The 27,975-nt window shown below is 37.1% G+C and overlaps 1 protein-coding gene across 5 annotated transcripts in view; it reads right to left on the reverse strand.

Annotated features, from left to right (window-relative positions):
• Positions 1 to 27,975, reverse strand: part of LOC129793487 (capon-like protein) — a 113,943-nt gene that overhangs the window by 39,326 nt on the left and 46,642 nt on the right. For all 5 annotated transcript variants that reach the window (XM_055833575.1, XM_055833577.1, XM_055833572.1 and 2 more), the window contains exons 3-5: positions 7,490 to 7,561; positions 4,287 to 4,382; positions 2,840 to 3,007 (exon numbers count right to left, since the gene is read on the reverse strand). In XM_055833575.1, coding sequence (XP_055689550.1) covers positions 2,840 to 3,007; positions 4,287 to 4,382; positions 7,490 to 7,561 — 336 coding nt within the window. The remainder of the gene's footprint in view (positions 1 to 2,839; positions 3,008 to 4,286; positions 4,383 to 7,489; positions 7,562 to 27,975) is intronic.

Raw genomic sequence — 27,975 nt, forward strand, 5'->3', positions numbered from 1 at the left:
CAGCTTAATCGGTCATATTGACTAAACCGTTTGATCGATTTTCAAGTAAAAGCTATATCGTTTCAAAACTTTCGCTAAGCTTTTTGTTACACACTAAAGTTGCTTATTTTCCCTCCAAACGAGCATTTCCACATGTTCACTTGCATTTCATGCGTCCATTAAGTCCACTTTTGCAGAATTCTAATGCATTTCGACCGCTTTTCCATTGAAAATGCTTTTCCCATTGAAAAGCTTTTGGGGACATTTTTCCATTCATCTTTTTTAACAATAAATATTCTTGTATGCATTCTGGCCAATCGCCTTTTCAATTCTAAACCAAATTCAATTGATTTTTGAAGCCTCTTTCGACATGAATGAGTTGAATTTAAATGAAATGGAGCACCAATTATTTGAAGATTTAACATTATTAGGTGAAGCTTTAGAATTTTGATTAGTAAAACGATATTTTTGAATAGATTTCAAAACATTTTCAACAGAAATGATTAAAAAATGAGAAAATATTAAATTTTGCGAATTTGTTGTTCAAGCATTGTGCGCATAGCATCCCTTCAAGCAACTTTTTAAATAAATTAAAAGAAAAATCCTCCCTTAGTGGATACCCTCAATAATTTTAGAGCTTTCGGGGTAAAAATTCAATCTCTCAGAGTCATCTTGAAAATGTCCCTCCACACCCTCATCTTATTTTGCAAAATCCCTCCTCAGAAGAGATGTCTCTGCCCCTAAATTAAGCTTTCACCCATAAAAGCTGGAAGTTTATTAATCCCACACCCCGCATTCAATGCAATTGAGATGCTCTCGCTGAGGGTCTCACGAATTACATGAACAAATGTCGCGTGCGCTGGTTTGTTTTTTTTATATATATATACGCTAAAGCACTAAAACACTAATTCTTCAGGTGCTTCCACCCAACATAACACACACGGAGAAAAGAACAAATTTCAGCACTCCTGCGGATGTTGTTCCGTAGCGTATCGGTCGTTAAACTTGACTGGAGAAATGTCGCGTGAGATTGTGAATTTCGTCACAAAGATAAAATCCCACCATAAAACTTATCTAATGCATTGAACAAGCTATTGAGGGGGTGATACACTGAATGAGGGTTACTCGTGCGCGTTCTATATATTTTGGGTGGAGGTGAAATTGTCTTTTAGATAAGTTAGAGAGAAAATATAGGAATTATTCTACGAAGGGAGATATTCTTGTTAGATTTATCTATGCAATTAAATTTAGTTCAACGTTTAGTGTTTGAGATAGCGCCAGAGCTAAAATTTATCTCGTTTCAAGTGTTTACCAAAAACTGCGAGAATTTAAGAGAAATGACAAATTACTTTATTTTGCCCTGGATTTAAATCATCTGGAGAAGAAAATGTCTAAGGAGATATTCGTGCTAGAAATTAACTAGAAAATATTTAGAGTTTAAACTGAAATTCACATTATATTGAAGTTTTTATTAAAAACTGCTAGAAAGTTACTACAGAGACTTGCCATATTAAAGTTTTCGCAGAGAAGATCAAATAAAAAGCCAAAGCTTCTTGAAGTTTAAATGTAAAACTACCAGAATTTAAGCAGAGAATCAATTCGCATTAAAGTTTCCATTGAAAACTGCTAGAAACTTTATGAAAACTCTTGAAAATGAACTTAAATGTTTCAAATATATTAGTTGTCACATTTTGAAATCCATTAATATCAAATAAATCATCATGAATCACATTATGATGAGGAATAAGATGGATATAAAATTAATATTCTGCATTGATATGTGATTACGATGTGATGTGATTGTGGTTATTGTGGTGTAATAATGAGGAGTGAATATTGAATATTCTGACTAATTTTCTAACACAATGATTAACCCCAAATTGTAGCAAATTAAATCAAAATTAAACTGATTTGTTGAATTGAGTTTATAAATAAAAATTATTTGAGTCAAAAATATAAAATTTCCTCGCAAGAGTGCCTCAATAAATCACTTTAGCAACGTAAGAGTGAATGAAATATATTTTTTAAAAGTTGCACAAGAAACCAAGACAACTTAAAGGACCAAAAGCAACTGAAAGGACTTTCCGCAGGTACTTTTTTATTCATGAGAACGTCGTCCTTTTTGAGGCAGATGATTCAAGTTATCTCCCATGGTTTCCTGGCTGTAACGAGCAACCTTTTGTGTATTCTTCAGGGCACATTGGCAGCGTTGCCAGGAAACTCTCATGGATAAAAAATGATTTGTCCCCACACTCCTAAATACAAATTTATTCATTTCCCTACAAATCAATGAAATGTTGCTCATCATGTGCTGGGGAATAATTTAGCAGTTTGCATACTAGCTAAGTTATCTCATTGCAGGTAAATCCTATTCTACAAATTCACCTGGGAATAAATTCATCTCTGTGACATCTTTTTTCCATGTCTGCAGACATTTTGCAACGAAAAAAAAAGCTCAGAGCATCATCCCCTAGGGAACATTGAGAGGTGGTTGTGTAGCACAGAACCCCAAAAAAAAATAGCAAAACAAGAGAGAGAGAAAAAAACATTTTCAGTTTCCGGATAGGATTTTCTCCTCAGCACGGTATGGGTGGATGTGGTGTAATGTGAAAATGATGATGAGTGTAACGAACAGAGGGAAAAACTGCTATATATGTTCTAGAGAACTTTAGCTGAAAATGTACCCCCGCAAAAGCTTGCCCTTGAGGGCTTTTTTGTCGCTGGCGCGATGTAGAAATTACAAAATAAAGTAAAATTACGTTTATGACTTGCTAAATGTTTGACTGTGGAATTGTAAGCATCGTTTGGCTCTATGATGGCCATAAACAACCAACTCAAAAAGGAAAAAGTAAATTCTTACCTTCTTGTGACTCTTGAAGACTGAGCATTTGAATGTGTCCGTACTCCCATCTCTGGCAATATAGCTAAATATCTTGAGATCACTGCTATCGTGTGAGACGTAGAAAATCCTATAAATTGGATGATTCATGAGTTCCAGCCCATTTCCATCGCCATTCCACTGTTTTTTCTGCAAAGTTGTATACATAAAATGTTAGAAGAGATAGAGACGGGTGGATGCATGAGAAAATTGTATATAATTCCCCAGCCTGCCTTCTTAAACATACATACATATCCAAAGTGAGAGCGCGCAAATATTATTTCTTCGTAAAAAGCTCTCAGGCGCTTTTTTAGGGGAGAGAGACTGTGGAGTACAAGAAGCCCCAACAAACACATCTGGGAATTAGTTGAGTATTTGCCACTTCATTTTCTTTTAACGACGACACAGTGCTGTGAGAATGCAGCTGAAGGATAATGAGGGAGCTGGCTCAAAAGGGATCTCTCTTACTGCGCGTATATTTTCCCCAAAATTAAATAAACTCTGCCTCTGGGACAATGGTTAAATATTTGTACTAATTTGCGCACAAGGCGCACAACCAACATTTTCCTTCTCTGCAAATTGCATTAAGCTCATAAAGCTACCCCCTATAGTCTGTACGAAGAAGATTTATTTATGGATGGACCAGACTATCTGTCTCGTTGAATGACGCGTTGATCCTGTTTGTTGTAGTCTGTTTATTTTCTCATTTAGTGAAAATCCTTTCGTTGAAAGAAGAAATATTTTTTGGGGTCATTTTTTAAACGTTTCGGAAGCTTTTTTTTTTGCTCTTCATCAGGTATTGAATTTTATGAAAATGTAATCTTGAGTTCTGTCTGAATTGTTATTGATACGAATTGTCTTTCTCCTCTTTCAATCTTTCCTGTAAACGCAAAACTATTTTTTCTGCAACTTTTGTGACAATTCGAGAGTTTCTTAAACCCTTCATCAGATTGTTAAAAATGTTTCAAATAAAATTAATCTTTTTTTACCTTTTAACTAATGAAAACAGAATTTCAAAACTCAAACGAAATATTTCTCTAAAAAATCTAGATTAAATAATAGAAAGCTTTTTCGGAGCTTTCAGGCAAAACAACTCTCCCCTTTAAAAAACACCCAATAAGAATTTTTAAGAGACAGTCTCAAGAGTTTATTCAACAATTCCTTCCAACAGCTCATCAAGATTCATTGACCCTTTAGCCCCCTTTAACTCACTCATTCTGTGCCATCTGTGAGCTTTTTTTTCTCGTAATCATTCCCTTAATCCACCCTTCAGCTACATTTATCTCAACTCAGCTCCATAGCAGAGGAATTTCCTTTTATTGCGCGCCCTCCTTCCCAAGTCAAATTGGGGGTGAAATGAAGTTGTTTCAATTAAAATCTACCCCAATAAATCACACGGTTAAACCCCCAAAATGATGGATTTCCTCACCTTTCTCTTCTTCTTCTTGAGGCACACACGTACACCGTCCACGGAGACCTCAATGGACACCTTTCGCTTCTTCATGTTTTGTACTTTGCACTCGTACTGCAATGAAAGAAAAAAAATGAAACATGTTAAATGTCAAAGCTTTTCTCACAAGGATATAAATTTCGACGACATTCAGAGGAGAATTGAGTGTGTAGGAAGCTCAATGTTTGGGATGGTTTTGTGTTTTTGGGGTGGCATTTTGGGGTCGTTGTGGTAACAATCCAGGAACCAGCATGTCAATAGACGAGGTTAGTATCGATACTCATTAATCACCTTGCCAGGGATGAGACGAATGTCTCTCACACAACCCTGATCCGACGATTGATTTATGCCAAAGCCCCAAAAGGATATCCCACCACCCCATTCCATCACACACACCCCCGAGGCAAATTGAACGTTATCACTTCCACAAGCTCCTTGACAAGCTCCCTTTTGTCCTCACTGTCACACCAGAGATTTTCTCCCGAGGCAGGATATGGGGGTGCGAGGATGAGAAATATGTGTGACAATCAAATGTATTTTTGGAGGGATAACAAAAGGATAAAGGAATGAGGAAAGGAAGTGATAAGACGCATGGAAAATGTTTTTGGATGTTTAACAATGTTTTTTGTCAAGGGTGGTTTTACTTTTATATCTAACACGTAATGGATGATTGGAAACGCATTGCTTGAAAGCTGTTATCTTTGTCAAAGGGATTCCATTCGATTTAGCAACTTTTCGATGCTTTTTCCATGAAAATCACTTAAAGAGACCTCCTTAAAGCTCTTCCTTTTTGGCAATAAAAAAAAAGAATAATTCAATTAATTAGCGTCTGGTGTGGATCTGGCAAAAATCAACTCATGAAGCCAAGTTAATGCAGGAAAATTCCTTCTTTTCCACGACTTTTTCCGGCATTTACCTCGCCCACCACGTATTAGAGTACATATTGAAAAGAAACCTCAATTGAGGCCTCAATTTGCAATTCGATGGTTTCTCCCGGTGAATTCAATCGTCCCTTTTATTTATCCCCTCTTTTGCGTGAAATTCCGTACGCTGCTGGTGGAAAATTGAGCCATTTTTGTGGGCTGTTCTGCGTGCGAACTCCCCAAATTCCTGGGCCAGAAAGCTCGCGATGAGAAAAAAAGCTCACTCTCTATGTGGATTTTGCCCCCTATAAAAATGTAAGGCAATTTTTTCTCTCCGAATGAATTTTGTGGGGATATAAGAGAGAAAAATTCCACATATTTATCTGGAAGCGCGGGGGTGCGCCTTTTTTTTTGATTACATTTGAATAGGGAATTTTCTTGAAGAGGCAAACTGATACAATTTTTCTCTTTTGCCCGCCTTAAAATGGAAAAATCAATTTTGGCTGTTTATGCAAATTCACTTTTCTCTGGGAAAATTCCCTTAAAGAAGAGCGAGAGGCATTTGTTATCGCGTACGTGGAGCATTTTGCCAATTCTTGGTGCGGCTTTTTTTCGTACCTCATTGCGTATTTCCTGCCAAAGCGGAAATGAATAATCACAGGTTTGGTGTAATCTCCCGTCGAAAAGTCATCCCTCCACCCACATGAAGACGGGATAAGACTCATGATGGAAAGTTTTTGTGGCTTTTGGCATCTTCCGTCGTTGAGCGTCCGTGTCGGAAATATCAAAGGGGGGCAAAGCAACAAAAACACCCTCCGCGCCGTTGAAATTATCATCCGGCTGCCATAAGTCTCAACTGATGGCAGCGGGAGAGGGTTGATGGGTGGGAAAAGTTGTCGTGTAGCATCGTTAGAAATTAATGGAAAGCCCAGGGTGGATGGGAGTCAATTAGAGGATCTCCGCGAGTACAAAAAAAATTTCACCACCACCATCAGCCAAAAAGCTTCCGCGTTTTGCATGTTCAATTAATGAGAACTCTTTTTTTTTTTGCTTCTGCTGCCAGCATTATGCCGCCGCGCGCCTCCACCCACATAATCACATAAATATTTGATTACAAATTTTCGTGGGAAAACATCTCATCGCGAATGCTTCTCAATTGAGCATGGGATAATTGATTTTTAAATGACTTCAATTGATTCTCATTAATTATTCATTTTTTGCGCAAAGCTGCCACGAGCAAAAAAGTTCTTCAACTTCCTAACGGAAGCGAAGACATAATTTGGCTCAACAGTCAGATTTTTAATTGAGAGGGTGGATGTTGGAGATTTCCCTATTGAGTATCATTAAATTTTTTTTCAAGAGCAACATAAAGAGATTTACAAAAAAATATTTAATTAAATTTGATTATAAAAGAAAATTCCATATAAATTTAAAAATTTGCTCCGCAGAAAAATCTTTTATTTAACATAAAATAATCTCTCTCTCGAGCGTTCTCTGTGGAAATTATTCATGATGTAAAGCAGCTGCAGTTGGTAAAATATTGAATTAGCCCATCAATTATCGCTGATAATGATGACAAATATGTCCCAAAACCATTTTGGCGTTGCCCCCCGCCACCATCATACATAAATTGGCTTCGGAGCTTTTTGAGCGGCGAAAAATGAGTGAGAAATTTTGCCAGCTGGCCAAATGGCCAATTAATAAATGGCCTCAAATGGCTCTTAGTTATTGATCCTATCGCGCCAATTTTAAACGACAAATTTATTAACAAAATTACTATGAATGCGTTGGATTTTACCAAATGAATTGTGGGCAAGGGAAATTCGGTATACGCTCTACTCCCGTGTGTAAAAACTAATGAATCAAATTGGAAATGATTTCATTTTACTAATTCCAATGTTTATTAGATAATTTGGGTGTACCTACGCTGCTATTTCGTGTAATACAAATAAATCTCTTGGGCTTTTTTCTAGGGGAGAATGAGCTAAAAATGGACCCTTTTGGGAATTGAAGAATTGAATCGGAATGAAAAGGTTTTATTTTTAAATTAATTTCTTAAACAAAAAGCTTTTTCATTGAAGAAAATCAATTGAAGGATTAAGCTTTTATTGTACAGATAATAAAGAAAAGAAATGGATTCTTCCATCATTGAGCACAACACTCAATTTTACTTCGTTTTTTTGTAGAAGAGGAAAATCATCATTTTATTGTAATTTATTATATACTACCTACCTATCTAACAAAAAAAAAAAGAAAAAGAAAAAGGAAAAAAAAATGGTGAAAAACATCATATATATTGAGAAAATGAGTGTCACTCACCCGAATTCTTCGCATTGCCTGCACGATTTCGGTTTTACTGCTTGGTCTTGGCACTTCTTGCCATCCGATGAACTGCAAGAAAAAAAGAAAAGTATACGAGTGTTAGAGAAAAAGTTATTGATGGATTTGGCGGCACAAACATATCAAAAGTTATATACATCATACATAGTGAAGGTGCGAAGAGAAAAATCATAAAAATGGGATTCGCAAGCAGAAAATTGAAAATTATACGTTATATTTCTGCCCATGTTGCGACTTGTCGCCCATCTCCCATGGAGAACTTTTCTTTCATTCTTTCTCTCTCTGTTTTTTTTTATTCTCGCATTTTCCAACTGTCTCCGACACTTTTTCATGACACTCCGTAAGACGATGGCAAAGTTGGAAAATGTCTCAATTGTCTGATTTTCAGACATATTCTCCTCCACCCACACTGCTCTGTCACCCACCTTCGCAAACTCTTCTGCACCCAAAATTCTGATATAGCAGCAATTATTTTGTGCTGGTTGCATTGCAGACGGAACATCCAACAAAAAAAAAAGAACTCAAAGCGCAATTTCAGGAGAGAAGCTCCTCTCTCTCTCTTTTCAAATAAACTTTCTCCAAAAGTGTTCAATTAATCATCATGTGCGAGCTTTTGCAAACAAGGATGGTGAAAAGTTCCAAGATGAAATTTATTGCTACAAATTTGCTATATTACCTCCCCCCAAAATGAGGGAAGTATTTGAAGCCAAAATTTCTATTTGTTCTTCCTCCGTGCATTGGCATGAATTTATGCAAATTTTTCACACTTGAAAATGAAACTCATCCAATTCATTTTCTCTACTCGCTTCGAGTAAATTTAATAATTTCCCTGAAATGATCTTTTCTTCTCCTCTTGTACTGAGACCTCTGGGGAAATTTCTTCTTGGGAAAGGAGGTTTTTGTGAGATAAATAGTATTGCATTGTTGGAAAATAAATTGTAAACTATATACAATGAGAGATGGTGAGAAAATTGAGAGAATGTGAAAAGAGAAATATTTTTTTCTTAGCATTTTGACTCTAAAAGCTTAAACTAATGGTTAGAAGAGTGGAGAACAAGTGAATTTTCAGCTAGAGGATAAATATTTTGTAAAGTCTTGCTTAGGTTTTGACAAAATTTTGCTAGAATATTTTTTAAAAACAATATTTTCTCATGAAATTGAACCATAAGTTATCTTAAAATCTATCTAAAGTATTTGTTTTATAAATACAAAACTATTTAAAAACTTTTCTTTTCTTACATTTGTCTACTTTAAGCTTCCCCAAATGACATTTAATGCATTTCAGAAAATTTAACATCTTTAAACGAAAAATCTAATTTAAACTACATAATATACAGCATGTTTCTTACACACAAGAAAAACTACCGCCTTTTTGATGCTGAAAGCATATCCACCACCCTAACGAGTAGCATATAAAGTTCAGGAGGTTAGAGAGCATAAAAACAAGCCGTATATTTTGTGTGCTGTGAAGAAAGCTTCCTAATCATTTTGCTATATGGTGCTGCTTGAATGACGAGAATTTTAAGCGCTTGTCTAGCCCCAACGTTAGATGAATCCTCTTTTCCGCCAGACAATTTTCTTCAGCGAAAATTGCTTCTTTCACGAGGAATCCACTTTCCCCACCAAAACCCATTACCCTCGGATCTACCGTATGTGTGTGTGTCCAAAGAGGCAGAAAGCTCACTTGAGACGCTTTCCTTTGGAGGTGGGTGGTAGGAGGTGAAGTTTCGAGGGGGTGGTTATATCAAAAAGGTCTCGCCCAGTGAGACGTGACGATGTCTTTGATGTTACGGAGTGATGGTATTTGCAGAGAGAGAGAGAGAGAGAGAGAAAAAAAATTCTGATTACTTCATTTCACATGATATTAATGGGACTTTCATCTTGGCACTAAGGGTGGTTTGTGATTAAAATCACCCCCACAATTGCCCCCAAATCGCCCTTTAAGGCGCACCCTCCTTCCAAGGAGAATATCTCGAATTTTAAACCACCCCCTGACCACTTACTTCCGCACGTCAGACGAAGGATTTTAAGCAATTGAAAATCATCCCCATTGTGGTAGAATTTGCATAGCAAAGGGACTGTGTTAAGGGGGTGAGTGGGTGCACGAGGTGAATCATTAAGAAGGCAGCAGACACTCTCTGTGTGAGAAGTTTGATGGAATTTAATTGACTTCCTCCTGTGGTCAGAATTCCTTCGATGACTTCATGGAAATTTCCCAATCATCGTATTAAAGTTCTCCCATCTCAGGCAAAACCATCAAGGCAGACTCTCTCTTGCCCCGAGGTTCCCCTTTAAGATTGTGGCGCGTATTTGGGGAGAGGAGTAAGATTTATCGGTGTCAAGGGTGAGATATAAAATTGATTGTGGGCGTCTTATTGAATGTCCTTCCTGGTTGTCTCACAATAATTCCACTTGAGTATCTCTCCGTGAGTTCAATAAATTGATACCTCTCATCCCCTAGTATAGAGAGGAGAACAACCCCAATTGATGGCCCCGAGGTTGTGTCTGAATGACCCTAAAATTCACAGCCAAATTCTAAGGGTTTGTTGGAAGAAAACTTTCGTGCAAAAGACTCAAATTTCATAAGTAAATAATTTGGCTTGAAATGCATAAAGAACCCACACAGAGTATCTTTTCCGAATTATTGCAAAATTTACTAAACTTTTAACTTTTTAAGTGCATTAGACGTACTGCGGGAGGTTCATGTGAAACTTTAGAAGCTTTTAAAGTAAATGAGAGTATTTTCGGGGGAAATTAATAAGCGTATATGAGTAGGATTCATACCCAGAGAGCAACAAGTTTCCTCCTTAAAATCTCAAGCCTCTTTTCTCGAAGCTTTTGAATTATTAAAAAAAATTATTTCAACGTAATTTTGAGGACTTTTCCTTCTTTATAGATATTTAAAAGAATTTTCATTGATTTATTTTTGAAAGTTCATGTCTATTTCGTCTCAGAAAATTCGCAAAAGCCATCAGTTTCTCGCGTAGAAAAAAAACTCTCTTCAATCGTGATATGGTGCAGTGAGTTGCTGCTAAAATCCTTCCTTGGTCCTTGTTTGCCGTGCGACTTTGGTGTAAATAAAGTGAAAACATCCGGAATAAGTGATCCGTGGCTAAATTTATGTTTCAGTCCCTTCATAGCCAAAGCGAAAAGGTGCAGAAAAGGAGAGCTTTTAGCTGCTTTTTCCTCCCAGGAAATTGTGTATAAATGGTATAAAAGTGGAGCTTTTTAGGGGGCTAGAAGGCATGGCTATGGGAATGATTTCTCATCCCCCACACGCGCGCACACTGAAAATGGTTGAAAGATGATTTGGCGAAAAGGAGAAAATTCTCCCGGCAAATCAGTTTATGTCCATCGTACGATGGGGTATTTCCCACATTGAGTCTCTTATTCCCGCTGAATGACCACAATCGGAGATTCAATCACGAATTTCGCAAATCGAGTGAAAGGGATATTGATACAGGACCGTAGAGCATGAAAAGGTACACACATACACACGCGTTTAGCCCCCTAAAGCTATGCTGTCTTAAATCTCTCCACCACCCAAAGAATGCCCGCAAAGACAAAGTAAAAGAACCCTAAAATGTGGGTGTAGCCCATCGAAGGAAGGCGATTTTTCGCACCGCAAATCCCCACAACTCAATTGGGGAGCTTTACCACGTAGCTCATGTGAGCTTTATCAGTTCAATCAAACAATTTATATTTATTGGGTGAACGGAAAAAATCATGATTCGGCAAAAGGAGTTGAAAAATTACCCCAAAAATTGACTTTAATTCATTTACAAGGAAATATCGTTTGCTTTTTTTTTTTTAAACAAGCGAAAAGCGGAAAGTCAATTTAATTTTCTTCAACTGTGACAAATGCTTCAAATTAGTTTCGCACCATTTAAGTGATGTCGAAGGAAAAATCTCACGAATCCTGTGAGCTTTTTCTTCATCACTCTCTGTGCTGTTTGTCTTCCACTCCGAAGACTTGGAGTGATGTACTAGAAAAGAAAAGCTCAGACAGTTAAAGAATCAAATTCTGTTTATTTTAAAATTGAATTTAAATTGATAAAAACCCAGGAGATTTAAGCACAGGATTAGAACTTTTTAGAGAACTTTTCACACCATCTCAGGGCAGAAAAATATTTTTTCAACTGCTGAGGAGGCTTCTTCACAACAATCTGTCACTCTTGATCTCACACAACGTCTTTCGTTATTGAAAATAATTTGATGGGGAAAAGTGTGAAAATTGCCACCAATTTAAGGAAAAGAAGAAATACCCTCAAGACACGGCGAAGGAATCCTTAGAAAAAAACGGAGCAAAATTCCTCTTAAGCACGGCACAAAATCCCAACACTTCAATCATCCCCTTGAGATTCCTCACACACAATAGCACAAGTGATGACACTCACGCAGTCCCTCATCATGCTTCGACTTTATTTTTTTCTCCTCTTATTTTTTTTTTAATAAAAAAAATTCTAATATCAAACGCAAAAGGAATGCTGAGTCATTCTCCGAAAGCCTTGGAAGCTTTTTGGAGCTTCGGCAGAACGATTAAATGGATATTTTTTTCTCTCTCTAAGGAAGACAACTCAATGATTTCCTCAATAATCTTGCCAAAAATTCAACGGAGAATTTTCATAAAGTGGGGTTTATGTGGTTCCTTGGCACAGAATTATTCCGCAATTCACAACACAATGCCCCTTAAATGCGCATCCCTCTCTGAGAGGAATTTAAAATGTGGGAGAAGAATTCGTGGTTTTATTAACTTTTTGCGTGTATTAGGGAAGACTGGGGTAGAGTAGTTGAATTGAGAGTTTAAGAAATAAACTAAAATTCATTTTTTGTGGTATAATGTCGTAGTTAGAGAAGACATATTTTTGTAAAAATACAATAAAATTTTAGACTGAAAATTACATGAAAAATTTTAAAAGAAATAATAAACGTCTGAAAAAAACGTCAAACTTTCAAAATTATGTAAAATGTTTGACATGAAAGCTCCCACAATTGACAAAACTTTTTTAATATAAATGCAATAGCTTTTAACTCAAGTTGTGAAAGAGAGTCATGAAATAAATATTCAACTGATTCGAGTAGAATCATTTTCCAAAGCTTTTGATTTTCTCAAATTCGATTTCCAACATTCAATATTCAATTTTCTAACCGAATGAATTGCCAATTTCGATTTTCAAATATTAATATATTCGAGCTTTGAGAGAATATGTTGGAAATATTAATTATTGAAACTGCCAAATGCAATATTCAAAAATCTATCGATAGATTTTGTATATTTTGCGTGTGGATGTGTGAAATTCAAAGGGGAAATAATGGTGAATTTTCAAATAAATATTGCAATTTGAATCGCCACTACCCTTCAATTCCAAAAGCTCCAAAAGCACCCGGGAAAAAAATCCCAAATAAAGTCTCATTTTGACGCTCACGCAATATTTCGCAATTTCCTCCTTCAATGAATTCTTATTTTCTCGTTTTGCGAAATGTCAACTGGAGAAAATTTTCTCTCTCTCAGTTTCCTTTTTTTTTTTCCCCACATCCAAAAAATATGTGGGAAATTGTGTATAGGGGGAGCATAAGTATTCATTATGTTTACCTTCCCTCCCCGCAGTATGTTGGGGGTGGATTGTTGTCCCAAAGTGGTGGAATCTTGTCAGATTTCCCATCCCTCGCTCCCCATGTCTCACAGTTTTCCATGTAACTCACAATTTATCGATAGAGATATTAAGTGCGGAGAAGAAAAGAATGGCTTGAAGAGGAAAAGTTCCACGATCACGTCAGCTCGACAAATTAATGATTCGTGCTGAGGATGATAGGACCCGTGGGGAAGTGTTGGGAGGGAGAAAGCGGGGGGGGGGGTCTCTCGGAATCTCTGTCTGTGTCTCACAGGAAAATATGGACGGAAAAACAAGGTGATGGTGGAATTGAATCCTCAGCGAAATCATTAAAAGCTTCACAGATTCCCAAGCATCTTATCTCTCTTCCGTCATACTGGAGGATGGGGCTGATGGGGGTTCACTTTATGGAATGAATTCATCTTAATGAGAAGGACTTTATCGTTGTCTCTTCCCTTGACTTTATCATTAATTTAATACATTCACTAAATCCACCTCAAAACACCACCCACTCCCCACACAGGAAGGAGAGCTTTCTGGGGGCCAAAATATATTTTCTGGGGAAATAAACTTCCTCCCTGTGGGCATGTATTTCGCTTATACACCCCATTTATTTACACATGAAGAGATTAAAATTATTTATTTATTTCTCACTTCACGTAATGCATGGCTTGTGGGTGTATTTCGTGGAGAAAATCCCTGATTTTCACCCATCCACTACCACATTGTTTATTCCCACGCAGTGGAGGCGCCGGGTGGGAGGACACAAACACATTTTTTCTTTTTAAAAGCTTCTTTTGCAACACCTTCGCGATGTAATGTGACGACTCTTTAGAAATTCTCAAGGAGTAAGTTCATCTTGAGAATCTCCTCATTATTTTACACGTAATTTAACCATCACACCCTTGGTAGAGAGGACAAGAAGGTAGCAACGCTAAATAATTGACTAAATCTATCTTAAGGATCCACCCTGAACTGTGTCGCCCTTCTCTAGAGTGCGATGAAAATCAGAGATTTTTCCTTCTCTTTGAAAAATTCAACCCCTCAACTTGCCAGTACAGCGCGCTGAAGAGAGCCCCTCATGAGATTCATTTAACCCGAAAGCTTCATTAACTTTTCGTCATTGATGTCGGTACGAGGGGAGAGAAAGGGTGAATAAATCACTTCAATTTATTACCCACCCTGTATATATTGGTTCTCTATACTTTTACCTCCCTCTAAAAGAAACAAAACAGCTCTGCTATTCCTCATGGGGTGATGGGAAATTCCGTATGGCACTGCAAGCCCCACACCACCTACCCTCTTCTCTGTTTTCCCCCCAAAAGCTCGCCATTCAATCATTGTGCTGGGTTTACAATAACTTCCTCCCGCCGCATGTGGTTTCAACACACCGTCTTTTGTGCACCATACAGAGTGAAAAATGACCAAGCGGAATTATCGAGATGATAAGCAAATTGCGGTGTTATTGTTCTAAATTGGAAATTACACCATCTATCAATTAAGCACAGGGGATTAATGTTGGGGTTATTTTGTGTACATATAACCCACATAACAGTTCTGTGAAAAATATTAGCAGAATTTTTCTTTCCGAGAATTCCTTTTTCTCTTTAATTTTTTTTTTGCATCTGTGTTGAATATTCTTTTAAAGAAAAATCTTATTGCTATTATTTTTCACATCTCTGTAAATTTCAATACAACAGCATACAAGCTTTTTCCGGAAAAGCTTTGTTCTTTTCTCATGGAAGAATAATTTTTCCCGCAACAATGAGCAGAAAAATTCAGGGAAGAAAGATATAAAAAAAATGGCGTGATAAGGGTTTAGGGAACATTTAAATCTTCAGCCTTCTTTAAATTTAACTAATTAATGTTTGTAAAGCAAAAGGTTTTTCTTTAAATCTCTCGTGAAATATTAAATTTTATTGTTCTTTGAGAAAATTTTTAATAAAGCTGGTTAAATTTATTAATTCAAACTTTAAAGTCTGCAGAAATTATAGGGGAGACTGGGATTAAGTAGAAAGACTTCTTTAAAATAATTTAACTCCAAGTTGTAAATAAAAGCTCTTTCAAAATACAATTTCTGAGGAATTTCCTTAACTCAATAGTCCTTTCTATTTAATCCTCAAAAGACAGCACAAAGAGACGTCAAAAGTTCCCTTAAAAAATTCAACTTTCTTTAAAAATTCATTCATAAATCCAAAGTTAATTGCAAAAGCTCTGGGAAACTTTTGGGAAAAGCCAAAAAGCTTGATAGGAAAATTAAACACACGGCATTTGACCTCTCTCTCTATGCTAAAATTAACTGAATGTTTTTGTAGGGTATTGGAGTGAAAATTCGATAACATCCCACAGTATCCAAAAGGCACAACTTTGGGAAAATCTCCCTCCTATCCCGTTCCTCCGGGCTTCTCCTCCACCAAACACCCTTGTACAGCAGGTGGAATGGAATGAACTTTTAATGAGAGAAAACATGGAAAATCTCAATGAATTTTTAAGCATCATTCGGGGATTTATTTTCGGGGGAATCAACGCGCGATATATAGACTCCTAGCGCCCACGGGGTCCACCTCTCAAACCACCTAGTATACGAAATTCTCACCTGTCGTCCTGTCGCACGGAGAAACCCAGAGAATGGTGGTGGAAGGTCTAATTAAAATTTTCACCGGAAGCCAACCTGGCGTGCTTTTTTTTGTTGTTGCTCCGCTCTGCTTGTTTTACCCTGTCGCGGAAAATCTTTGGTGTTGGCCTTTTTTTTGCACTCGCGGCGACTTTTGTATGCGAGAGAAACTTCTGACTGTGAACACGCGGCATCTGATGGTGCTTAATTGTATTTAACAAGACAGACACAGACGGGAGGAATCTATTTTTAACAGCTTCAATTATTTCCTAATTTTCCCTCCCGTTTGTAGAATAAATAAATCGCGCCATGGAAGTTTTTTTTTTCAGCACGAATTTATGCATTGTGCTCCAATTAAATTTGTATTAAAGACTCTTAGCGCGGGGACGATGACTCAGTTGGAAGAGGATTAATGATCACTGGCAGCTTTTTTTCGACTGAGTCCTCTGTGGAGTGATTGAGATACTCAAAATGCCAAGGATCTCTCAGCAAGTGCCATCATTCACACATTTTGGGATGAAATTTGAGGAATTTCCTTGAATTATCTTTAAAGAATTTTCTTAAATTCATCACACAAAGAGGACAAAGTGTCTACCCATACCTCATCCCCTGCAAGAAGTAAAGAATTTTCCCACGAGGGGCTTCCTAAGCTACCCCATGAGGATTTTTTAGCTTATTAAGAGCTAAAGGTAACGACTAAATGGGATTTCGATAATTTTTCTCACTGAACAAATAACCTCTAAGCTTGTACGCCATATCGAATTTCCTCAACAAAATATTGCTTAACCCAGAAAAGATGTAGAACATCACACATAACAGCGAGAATCTTGGTGTGGAAAATGATGATTTATGTGAAAGCTGCGCTAATTCATCACTCATCGCATGTAATCCTAATTAATTGGATGGATAATTTCATTCTATGCAGCACATATTCTCTAGCTATATAACATGTGGATTTTAGAGCTTTAGAGCTTTTTGCAGGGAACAAGAAAGAAAGAAAAAAAAACTCTGCAAAATGACGCAGATTTTGAATATTTCACCGTCAAAACATTGGATGGAAATTTATTTTCAACCATCAATCATCAATCTCACATCCATTCAACTTCTTCTCTGCCAACCCGATATATAGGGTACAACACAAACGGGAAAACTACGAAATTTTTTCTTTCTAGAATCATTTTTAAAGATAGTAAAAGCTTGCAAAGTTGCGGTAAGTTTTGCAAGAAGAAATTGAGCTTGTTGAAAGCTACAAAAATGCAAAAGTTTATCGAGCTTTAATGATTTGCAGCGTTCACTGCAATCAAAATCATCAAAGAAATCAATTTGATTGAGCTTTTTTAAACTTTGGAATTTACTTAAACTTTCTGTGATTTTATGTAAAAAATGTCGTGTTGATTAAGTTTGCGGAAGACGCATTAGGTGGAACAAATAAATTTGAAAATTTTAGAGTAAAATTGCTATCGAGAAAATTGTTGGAAAAAAAATTTGTAATATCTTCCAAATTTCTTCGAATATTTCCTGAATATTCGAATTTTTTTCAATATTTTGGCAAAATTTCAGAGAAAAATATAAAATTTTTGTTTGAATCTTCTCCAAAATTTTGTAATTTATAAACCTTTTGTCCGCATGGAAAAACCATAAATAAGTTATGTGAAAATTCTACATCACTGAGCTTTTAAAAATATTATACTTCACCCTTTGCAATACTTTATCAAAAAATATTTATTTTCCATTGAAATGGTTTTTTTTTCTCCGTAGAAGAAAAATAGCTGCACGCTCTGGACATGAATGCAAAAGCTTTGGCAGAGAAATGCAACGTGGGGGGAGAGCTTTGGGTCATTTTGTGTGAAATATATTTGTGTTCCGTGGCGAAGCATAGATGAGTGTAAAAGCGGTGTGACCTCCTTTTTCTCTCCTCTACCCACCCCTTGCTCCTCGTAAAAATATTTTGACGGAGAACATATTGGAAGAGTGACAAAATTATAAATAGCCCCGGACGCCCGCATTGTGGAGCTGGCGGAAAATACACCGAGAAAGCATACCACACCAATAAATTGAATTACGCGATAGATTTTCTCGTTCAACCCATCACTGAATTTTCCGCTACATGTGACGTCACGGAGGCTCTGTGAGCTAAATAAAAAAAAAGAGAATAAAACAGAGATTTAAGTGTCTGAACAATGTTGGCAGAAGGAAAAGAAAACAGAGATTTAGTGGAAAATATTATTCACAAATTATCCTTCGTGGTGGTGTGCGTGGAAAGTTTACATTAAATGGATTCTGATTGTTCGAGAGAAGGATGAGGAGGGAGGAGAAGAAAAAAAATCCAAGGATGGATGATGAGGTATACAGAACATAGTTCGATGGCGCAGTGAAGACGACGAAATAAATTTATATTTTTAGTTTTTGGCACACAGAACATTCACATTAAGAAAAAAATGAGAAAAAAAGAAAAGAAGTAAAATGCGAGAAGGAGAGCGATGTCGGAAAAGCCATGAAAAATGGAGCATTGCACCACGAAGAAAAACGTCACAGTTATGAAGCCAGAAGTCCCCTCCTCCGCCTCCTCTCCCAAAGACCCTGCCAACTGGTGAAGAAGTGTCTTGCGAAATGTTTTTGGTAGGAATGGTGAGGGCCCCACAATATCTTGATTTTTTTTCCACTTCTTCGCAACTATGCGGAAAAAATAAATTTATTTACTAAAAGACGTCTTGGAAGCAACTCCTTCCCACTCACAATTCCCCCCTCCACCCCTGCCGCCCAAGAAGTGTGGATCTATACATAGCAATAATTCTCTCTGGCAAAGTTCTCAAATATTTACGAAATTCTCTCTAGCACTGCGGTCATGTTCCTAAACAAATATTTCACCTAACCCATCGCTTCCCCCCCTGATTTACCCATAATAATTTACAAATCACAGAATGAGGGTTTGCAATCAACTAATGGATATATACGGGCTAATTAATTAGACACAGGTTGACTAATTAAAAATCAATTGATTGATTGTACCGCAAATTTTAGGGGCAAACTGATCGATCCCGTTCGGAAAATTAAATATTTAGGCTTCCGGAAAATTAGCCGGAAAATGTAAATTAAACGTAATAAAATATTTTGCTCTTTTGATTGATTTGTTACACGCAGATAATGCGGTGATACATTTAATTAAATTATGTGTATTGAGATGGATTTGAGCGAGCGTATTACATTGAGTGGTTAAATAACAAATTGGGTCTAAACATCAGATTTTTGGTTGATTCGCAAACTGATTTATTGATTTAATGGAATTAAAAATAAATATATTTTAATAGAAGTAGAATGAGTTTAGTAAAGCTCAGGATAAATTTTCAATGCTTTTTACTACTATTAAAAATCCTGACCTAAGATTTTCTGAGAAGCTTTCATTCAATTAATTCAAACCCACATTCATCAGGCCATTAAATCAACAAAAAATTAGCAATGAGCAAAAAAAAAGTTTCAGATTGTTTTTTCAAAAAGTTCCAGCATCATCAGATTCCCCCCCCCCCCCCCCCCCCCCCCCCCCCCCGATGATGATTCACAGAGAATGAGAGAGAGAGAGAGCGTGCTAAATAGCCTGAAATCCACTCCATCATATATGATTTCCCACCCCCACCCACTCCATCATCCCTTTCAAATGGATCCATTCCATTGAGACGTGGGGGCTAATTGATAAAAATGAATGGTATCAGTTTCGGGAATGTTTTGTGTGTTCCAAAAATGAATGGGAAACCGGAGAGCTTTGAAAGTTTCTCTCGTTTTTCCCATTTGAATTAATGGAAAAGTTATGGGAGTAACGTCACAAAATGTACATCTTCTCGGTGAACAAAAGCGGAAAGATGAAATGTGAATATTTTCCGCTCTGTGGGAAGAACACCAGAAATATCTCTCAAAGGGCTTTTTATGGGGTGGCTGTGTGGGGGGGGGGAGCGATGTAAGTCTCGCTATGCTGGAATACATTTAAGTGAGCTATATAAGCATATGTGGTGCCCCCCAGCCCCCAAGGGATCCCCCTCAAAAAGTTTTCTCTTCGAACTCTTGCGAAATTTGTGTAGCACTGCAAGTAATCCTGTTAAGTGATTTATCTCCAGTTGAATTAATTCCTTTCCAAACTTCCTTCCTCCGCCCGCAAAAGTGCTTATGGTGCTTATCATCTTCATTTTATATGTAGTCGGAGTCTGCCCACACTATATGAATGTTCTCCGCCACTTAATATACATATTTGGAAGATATTTATTCCACAATTAACAACTTATATATGTTTATATAGATAAATTCCTCGATTGTGCTTTTTCATTGTTCCCACATATCGCCACCCTGCCCCCAATGAAGCTTTTCACAAGGGAATGGGAGAATATGTATGGAGAGGAAATTGTTATGCTCCCGCCACCGCTTTTGTGTGAAAGCTTTTCTGTCCATTTGCAACTTGGTGTGGCGATAAGGAGTGCGAAAAGTTTGTTGGCCAATGGGAAAAGTGGGACGCTCAAAAATAACAATGAATGCCACAATCAGTCCCTTTTTCCCTCCACAACATATAGCATTGACCCTCCGACCTAGACACCCCTATAAACAACATATCATATGCTGAGTGAGAATTTCTCTTTTGCTCCAAAATCACCCACAAAACATTTTCACAGCTTTCCGCCAAAACAATCTCCCGCATTTGGTGCTTTTCATCGGGAAAAACAGAAGCTCTTTCAATACAAAACATTTATACAGTGAGGTGTCATATTGAAGATTGTTTCAATTTGATAATGATTCACATAAAGTACAATTTGTAGAATTAAATTCTTTTTTTTACAACGTTTAATGGAAAGCTTTCCAGTTAATATTTTTTATGTCTATTTGAAATTTAAATGAAATCTAAACGATTTTGTTTCAAGTGAAAAAAAATGAAATCAATTGCAAAAAAATATTAATTTATTTTCTAATAGATTTTTGAGAGCTTTCTCTGCAACTTAATTAAATTATTTTAATGCTTTCTCATAACATTTCAAAATCTATAAATTTTATCAAAAAAAAACTTCCTGTTTTATTAAAAAAAAAAAATCGAAAAATCTAATCCTTTTAGATTTTTAACCTAAAAAGCTTTTCTTTTTAAACTTTTAACATTCTTCTGCTCTAAAAAATGTTCCTAATGGGCCTAATTCAGCGACCAAGAAACCCTTGAAATCTTTGAATTTTGTACTGAAATTTCAAGATTTCAAGCGAATTTCAAGGGTTTCTTGGTCGCTGAATAAGGCCCAATATGTACCAGAAATGAAGATCTTTGTAGGTATATTTGTAATGCAAAATGCATTTCCTTCAAGGTTCTAACCAAAAAAAATATCTTTAAAGAATTATTTAAATCTTTAGTACGAGCCCTCACTGTATCGGAAGTATCTCAATGCGTTGAGGATGAAGAAAGAATTCAAATAACCTTTCTTTAAGCCTCTCTCGCGATAAATCACAATTTTTCCGCATGATTTATGGGCGCGCGTGGCCGAACGATTGTCATACCTAATCTCTCTGCCCCGAGAGTTCCCTGAGCTGAAAAAAAAATGGCGGAAGGCATTCCCGCCACACCAACCAACCATGCTTGAGAAATGGTAAATGAGGATCTGAATGAGATGTATGGGGAAATGTGAATCCAGATGGTTGTGAAAGATGGTGAAACTTTGCCAAAAAGAGTTTTGGAACTTTTCCCTTTTCCTCGATAGGGAAAAAGGAGAAAATTATATGATTTCTATGATTTATTTGAAGTCAATTCCAATTGATTTTTCTCACGAATTTTCATAATTTTCCGCTCATTGTAGTTTTTTTTTTGTGTGATTCTGTGAGTCTGTTAATGTTTGAATTATGGAGGAATTTCAGCCTATTTCCTCCCATAATCCGATCCGTTGGGAAAACACACCCCCTCTCCACCTACCTAATGATGAATTAATCAACATTTCCATACTCATTGAATTAAATGCTAAAACAAGATGTAATTAATCCATGAAATTGAATGCAAAATCATGCCCCAAAGCATCACAATCTAACAATTCCACAAAACATGCCATTTCAGTTGTGAGGTTAATCGATTAAAATCTCCCCAAGAATTCACCCCATTGTCCCTCTCCCCAGCCCCCAAAGAAAGGGGGGCTCATAAATTCCCCTTCAACGCCTCTGGAATAAATTTAACGGCCACGTGGAGGGTTTGCAAAAGTTAATTTGACAGAAAAATTATCTTCTGGCGTTATCATTTGAGCAATTACTTTGTCAACCTCCAAGGATGGAGGGTTAATTAAAAATCCTCACTCGCGCTCCTTCTCAATCTCGCTTTCTCCCTGTACTTCAGGGTGAATTTGATAAGTTTACCCACGGGTCAGATTACTCAACGCGGAGCGGAGAGCATCTCAAGATTCCCATCGAAAAATCCTACCAGGAAGTGCTTGAGTCACGTGTCGACGGGGAAAAGCGTCCCTATGGAGCTTAGGCCAATCAATTTTTATTCTTTTTCCAACCTTCATAGCATAAGCAGTGTGCACTTAATGAATCGGAATAACTCCATTTTCCCTACATAAAGGGAAAGGAGAGCTTTTGGGGCTTCAGATGTGGGTTGGGAAAATTGCCATTGGGGGTGGATGGAGAAAATTGTGTGTCGGTGGAAAGTTGGCACATGGAGGAGGATAATTCACGTGAATTTCATTAAAATTCGAACTGAGTCGTGTAGTAGCAAATTTCGATACAATTCACCTCAAGCTTCCAAAAGTTTTCGTGTGAAAGCTCACTCAAGGGCTTAAAGGGCAACTCATCTATCGCTCTGACTTGTGATGGGGATTAAATTAAACTTTAGCCTCCGCATAAGCTTCCAATTGACTTTTTCCCGGGAAAAGCCTTTCGGCAATTGTTGCTTTTCGCGCTAAAATCCAGGCATGAGCTTTTATAATATTTTCTGGAAAATGAAACCTCCTAAACGATCGATTGTTTTGGGTGAGGAAACTTCCCGATTAGTTGTAGGAACTTCCTTTTCTATATTCATACATGGCAGAAAGTGAAATTTATCTCCCCAAAAAGCTCATTTAAAATTTCAGTCACATCCACATTGCGTTTAGAAAACTTTTCTGTTCTATTTGAGGCAATAATTTATGTTGTGTCGTCGAGACACTGACATGATTAAATTTTGTGGTTTTAAGACACAAAATATACGTATATGTACCCTAATCTCTCGGTGTGTGTGTAAAGAGTAGAATTTCGCAGTAGCACGTAGGGGGGAAAGGGGGATGAGAAAAGTGTGAGAAAAGAAAGCAGATGAAAAGATATCTCATTGCTGAAAGACATTCTAATTACACATCGCTTCATTTCTTCGTGCCAAGACGCCAGTGAGGAAACTTTTTAATGGGGAATAATGCTGTAAAAAAAGGGAGACAAATGAATAATAAAATGCTCCAAATTGCAAAACGTGATTCGTCATTTCATATTTTTTTCTTTGCACGCCCCTTTCTTTCCCAACAGCAACAAAAAGAAAAATAAAGAAAATGCTTTATTGCATTTTTTTTCTGCGTTTTTAAGGCTTTCGTGACAGCGCAATGATGAGAAAGTGAGTCACAAAATCAACCCCAAACAGTCATCGTGGAAAGTTTATCCAACAGAGAAGTTGTGAGAGCTCATTTGAATGTAGGCGAGCTTCCACACTGAAGGAGGCAAAAGCTCTCTCGTGTGACCATTCATCGTACATAAGGACATCCTCGTGGGCGTGAGAGTGGAAATATGGAAATTTTCTTATTGACACTGGAATTAAACTTAAATTAATTTTCAAATCCATACAATGAACATTTCCGGGTGGATACACATTTTGGGATTATTCTCCTTCAAGGATATTTCGCAGTGTCACGTTAGGAATATCAACAGTGTGAGTGTGGGATTCTCTCTTTGCAAATATCCCCACACCCACGTATAAGCAAATACGAAAATGGAATTTCTCTAAATTCTACATTCAATTTAATTTTCAATTTCCTTTTTTTTTTGAGCTCAAAATGTTTTTTTTTTTGGCTACACACGGCATGAGGTTTAAATTTAAATATTTGAGGAGGCTTCTGCACGTGACTTTTGGTGTAAGAACGTTATATTGTGTTGATAGATTGGGAGACGGCGTGGTCACCCAAAAATTCTTCACATATTTTAATAGATTTTCTCACACTCTCAAGAAGATTTTCTTTTAAAGTTTCTGTTACTTCTCTTCTATAAATTTTCTAGGAATATTGCACCGAGGGCAAATTATAGAGAACTTTAATGGAATTTTCCTTATTCCTGCTTGAAGCTTTTACATAATTTTAATATCGTAAAAAAAGAAGAATTTAGTTAAATACAGCGCCGACGCAAAGAACAGTCTCTGATTAATTGAGATTCATAATAAAATTAAAACTGATTATAGTAAAGATTTAAAAAATAAAATTGAAAGCAATCATAATGTAAAATCTTCAGACATATTCATAAATATTCCGAATAATTAATAAGAATTAAAATATTCTGAATAGTCCGAATAGTAGACAAATCTTCACAGAATATTAAGCAGACAAATACCCCCTAACCTTTGTACCAGAAGCCCAAAATTTTGTACAATGTTAATGTTAAAATTGCACTGAGGACAGCAAAGTTCATAAATTCACCAATTTAATGGCATTTTGCATTATTTACGCTTAATTAAGGCTGTACTACGTGGCCCCACTATGCATATATTCAAAATCCCCAAATTAAATACTCCGGCATCGAGTTGAAATTGTCAATCCCTATTACACCGTATTTCAGTTATGTGGAAGCTTTCGCTCTCCCCCTGGAACCATTCTAAAGCTCTTCGCATGGTGTGGTGATGTGGAATTTTGGTGGACACCTCGTAATGTTTTTCACGTGCATTCTACTCGAGAGAGCTTTTCACCACAGCATCCAGCTATATATACACTTCCAATTGGCATCAATTTGCATCAAGGACGTGTCAGTGAGAAAATTTCAATGGGCACACCGCATGTCATCCGTTTCCTCTTACTCCGGAATTCCCGCGCACGTTCCCTACAAATACCAGAACGTTTGGTGGAGATTCTACACTCTATGAGGACAACTTAATGCTGTTAAAATCATTTAGGGGATTTTGTGTGCAACTCCTTTTATCCATTTGATGCAATTTGTGGCTGAGAATTCACATCCTTTTTGCTATTGGGAGGAAATTACAAAAAGCTCATATGGAAATGAAAATCTTGTGTCTTTCACTCAAACATCCAGTTGAGCTTTTTCTGTGAAGCCTCAACAGCCACCCACCACCCATTCTGATTCCCCAAAGATTGCTTCTTGAATAACTCTCAAATGGACTAAATTGCCATTTTGCAGAACATAAATCACATTCACAAAACGTTCAATGGCGGGAAAAGTGAAAAATGTCTCCGAGAAAATCTCAATATTCATTTTGAAATTCCATCCCCAAAAAAAAGCTCGCGCTTGATATCTCATTGACACGTGGAGTGGATAATTACTGGTGAGTCCATGGAGAACAAGAAGAATATATTTTCTGCCTTTTCGTGTAATTTAATTCCCTTCCACACAATTTTCTCTTCAAGCTTTATTGGCTCGTTAATTCCATCAATTTCCGCTTTTGCAGACGGAAGGCGTCCCCCCCTCACTCCCTCCTGCCCGCACCCACGTCTACCCTATTGAAGCTCCCATTTCCGGTGGTGGACGGAGGATTGATTGATTGTATCTGAGAGACGGGGGTAGGAGGCAGCTTGTTGGTGCTCTCCGCATATGGGCCCAAATGCTATAATAAGAAAATTGGCTTCTTGCGGAGGTGTCCTCGGAATGGTATATTTCCTGGACATTGCGGATATGGGGATGAAATAAATTACGTCAGATGGAATATCCTGTGAGAGAAAAACCAATCAAGACAATACATCCCAAACTTGTACAATGTCCTTCAAGGCTGTTCCTTCGGGGAGAATCTCAATTTTGCTGGACTCATCCGTATTTTTTCCGAGAATTCACAGAAAGAGGACAAGCAAGGAATATTTTCTTGGTGAGGAATGTTCGTGTTGTTTGATTAAAGATTTTATGATCTTCGTGCTGTGGATGGCCGGGAGATTTAGGGCACGTTTGCGAATTTTCAAGGAACAACACATATAACTTCTTTTCCCACACAGAGGAGACAAAATGATTAATTCCTGCATCTTCTTCGAGGATTAAAATAACTTTGGACATGGTGGTCAAGAAGTTTAGGTCATGTTTTGTAATGTCTTTAGCTTTAGTGGTTAAATAAAGGATGAAGCAAATATGCCAGGATATCTGCAATAACAGAAGGGTATACAGAGAGGAATTTTTCCCTTAAACAAGCCCTTAAAAATACTGAATCGTACCCTAGTCTGTTTAACAAAAAAACCAATCTTTAAAAAGCTCTCTAAAGCTCTCTTTCCCTCTACATTTATTATTCATTTAGAGATTGCAAAAAGAAAATATTTTCCTGCACAAGAAGTTGAATTAAACGTGCGAAAATCAACTTTTAGGCACAGCGACCTTGCGTTCCATGACGGATTTTGAATTGCAAAAAAAGATCAACTAAGAATTGCGCAAGGAGAGCGACTAAACCACCACCAGCACCACGATTATATGTGTTTCACTTCATTGAAAGGGAAAGTCATCACGCAAAAGAACGAAGACATGGAGGAACCTGTTCAACAACATTGTCATAATTTTATTGCACATACATTGCATATGCTGTGTCTCTCTATATGCTGCACTTTATTATTCATTTCTAACCCACATTCCGCGTTCTTTTCCTCACACGTGTGGGTGGACTCCGAAGTTGTTTTATTCTCTCGTGTGTGCGAATGAATGAAAAGGAATTCTGTGAAAGGAAAACCCCTTTGAGGCTTTCGGGGTGAACATTTCGCATTTACTGCCCATGACATGGCTTTTTGGGAAGTGTGGAGCACTAAAATCCGACTGTAGAGAGCCTTCTGCCTCCCAATTAAGGGGTATTTGTGCCAAAATGTGGAGAACTTTTGCTTTTCTTGCACTTTATCGAAAACAAACTCCTCACCCTCACACTTCTTGAGGATAATTCTCCAAGAAGCTTCACCACAAATATTTGGATTAGGGGCGAAGGATTTGTCCAGAAGTCACAAACAAATTCCTCCCCCAACCATGCTTCGGAGTTATTTTCTCCGTAAGCTTTAGACTTGACTTTGGGTGAGCTTTTCCAATGGGCTTTGCCAATTGACTTTTTGTTATTGGATTTTCCATTAAAAGTCCACAACAAACAAGGGGATTAATATATAAATATATTGCACTTAATTCCCTTAATTCCCTAATTAAATAAATTTGTAAATTTAATTAAAATAAATTAAAATATTCCGCGCAATTGAAAATTTGTGCATTAAAATTTAATTTTTCATTTCAAATTCAAAAGCCAACTAACTTATCAATGTTGATACTCTAGTTTTTTATGTCACAGAGAGCGAGGGAGCTTTTGTACGCCAAGAGAGCTTTATGAGTAATCCTGTGTTGAGTGATTGCAATTTCTATGACCAAGAGCTTTTTCTTTCATCTTTGCTTTTCTACTGGAATGTTGGGAGTATTAAAGATTTTTTTACTTATTTTATTTAATAGAAAATTACAGAAAAAAAATCTTTTATAAATTCACTTGAAAGTTCATTAGAAGAAAAAAAAATCTTTCAATAATATTTTCCCTAAAGCTTTCGCGCAAAAAAAGAAGAAGTTTAGATGTTTGGAGAAAAAAAACTCTCAATGAAATATTCTATAGAGAATTTGAAAAGAAAGAAGGCAAGAAAAGAAGCTCCCAAGTGGGAAATGTCATGGCATACAAAGACTCAATATATCGGTAAAAGTCCCAAAGAAGAGTCCTCGTCAAGTCATATGAGAATATCAATTTAATGTGCCTCAAAGCATGAAAGAGAGAGGAAGCTTCCAAAGTTCACTTGATGTGCCTTGTTCTCACACGTGTTGTAAGGCCTTAAGGGGGTGAGTGGAGGAAACGTGAAAAGTCGTAAGAGTTTTCCATTCAATAAATTCACTTGAAATTCAATTCTGTGAGCCTCCCGCATCATGGGCTTTTTCATTCACTTCCACACCACGAAAGCTCACAAGGGGTGGTATAGGCAGGCAGGCAGTTGGAAGCAAAGTACCCGGAGAGAAAAGTTTTCTTCCTCTTGTGCCTGAAATTGTCATACTGGGGCGAGTGAGAGACCTTCTGTCGTCGAGGG

This window comes from Lutzomyia longipalpis, chromosome 3 (genome assembly GCF_024334085.1).
Source record: "Lutzomyia longipalpis isolate SR_M1_2022 chromosome 3, ASM2433408v1".
Lineage (NCBI taxonomy): Eukaryota > Metazoa > Arthropoda > Insecta > Diptera > Psychodidae > Lutzomyia > Lutzomyia longipalpis.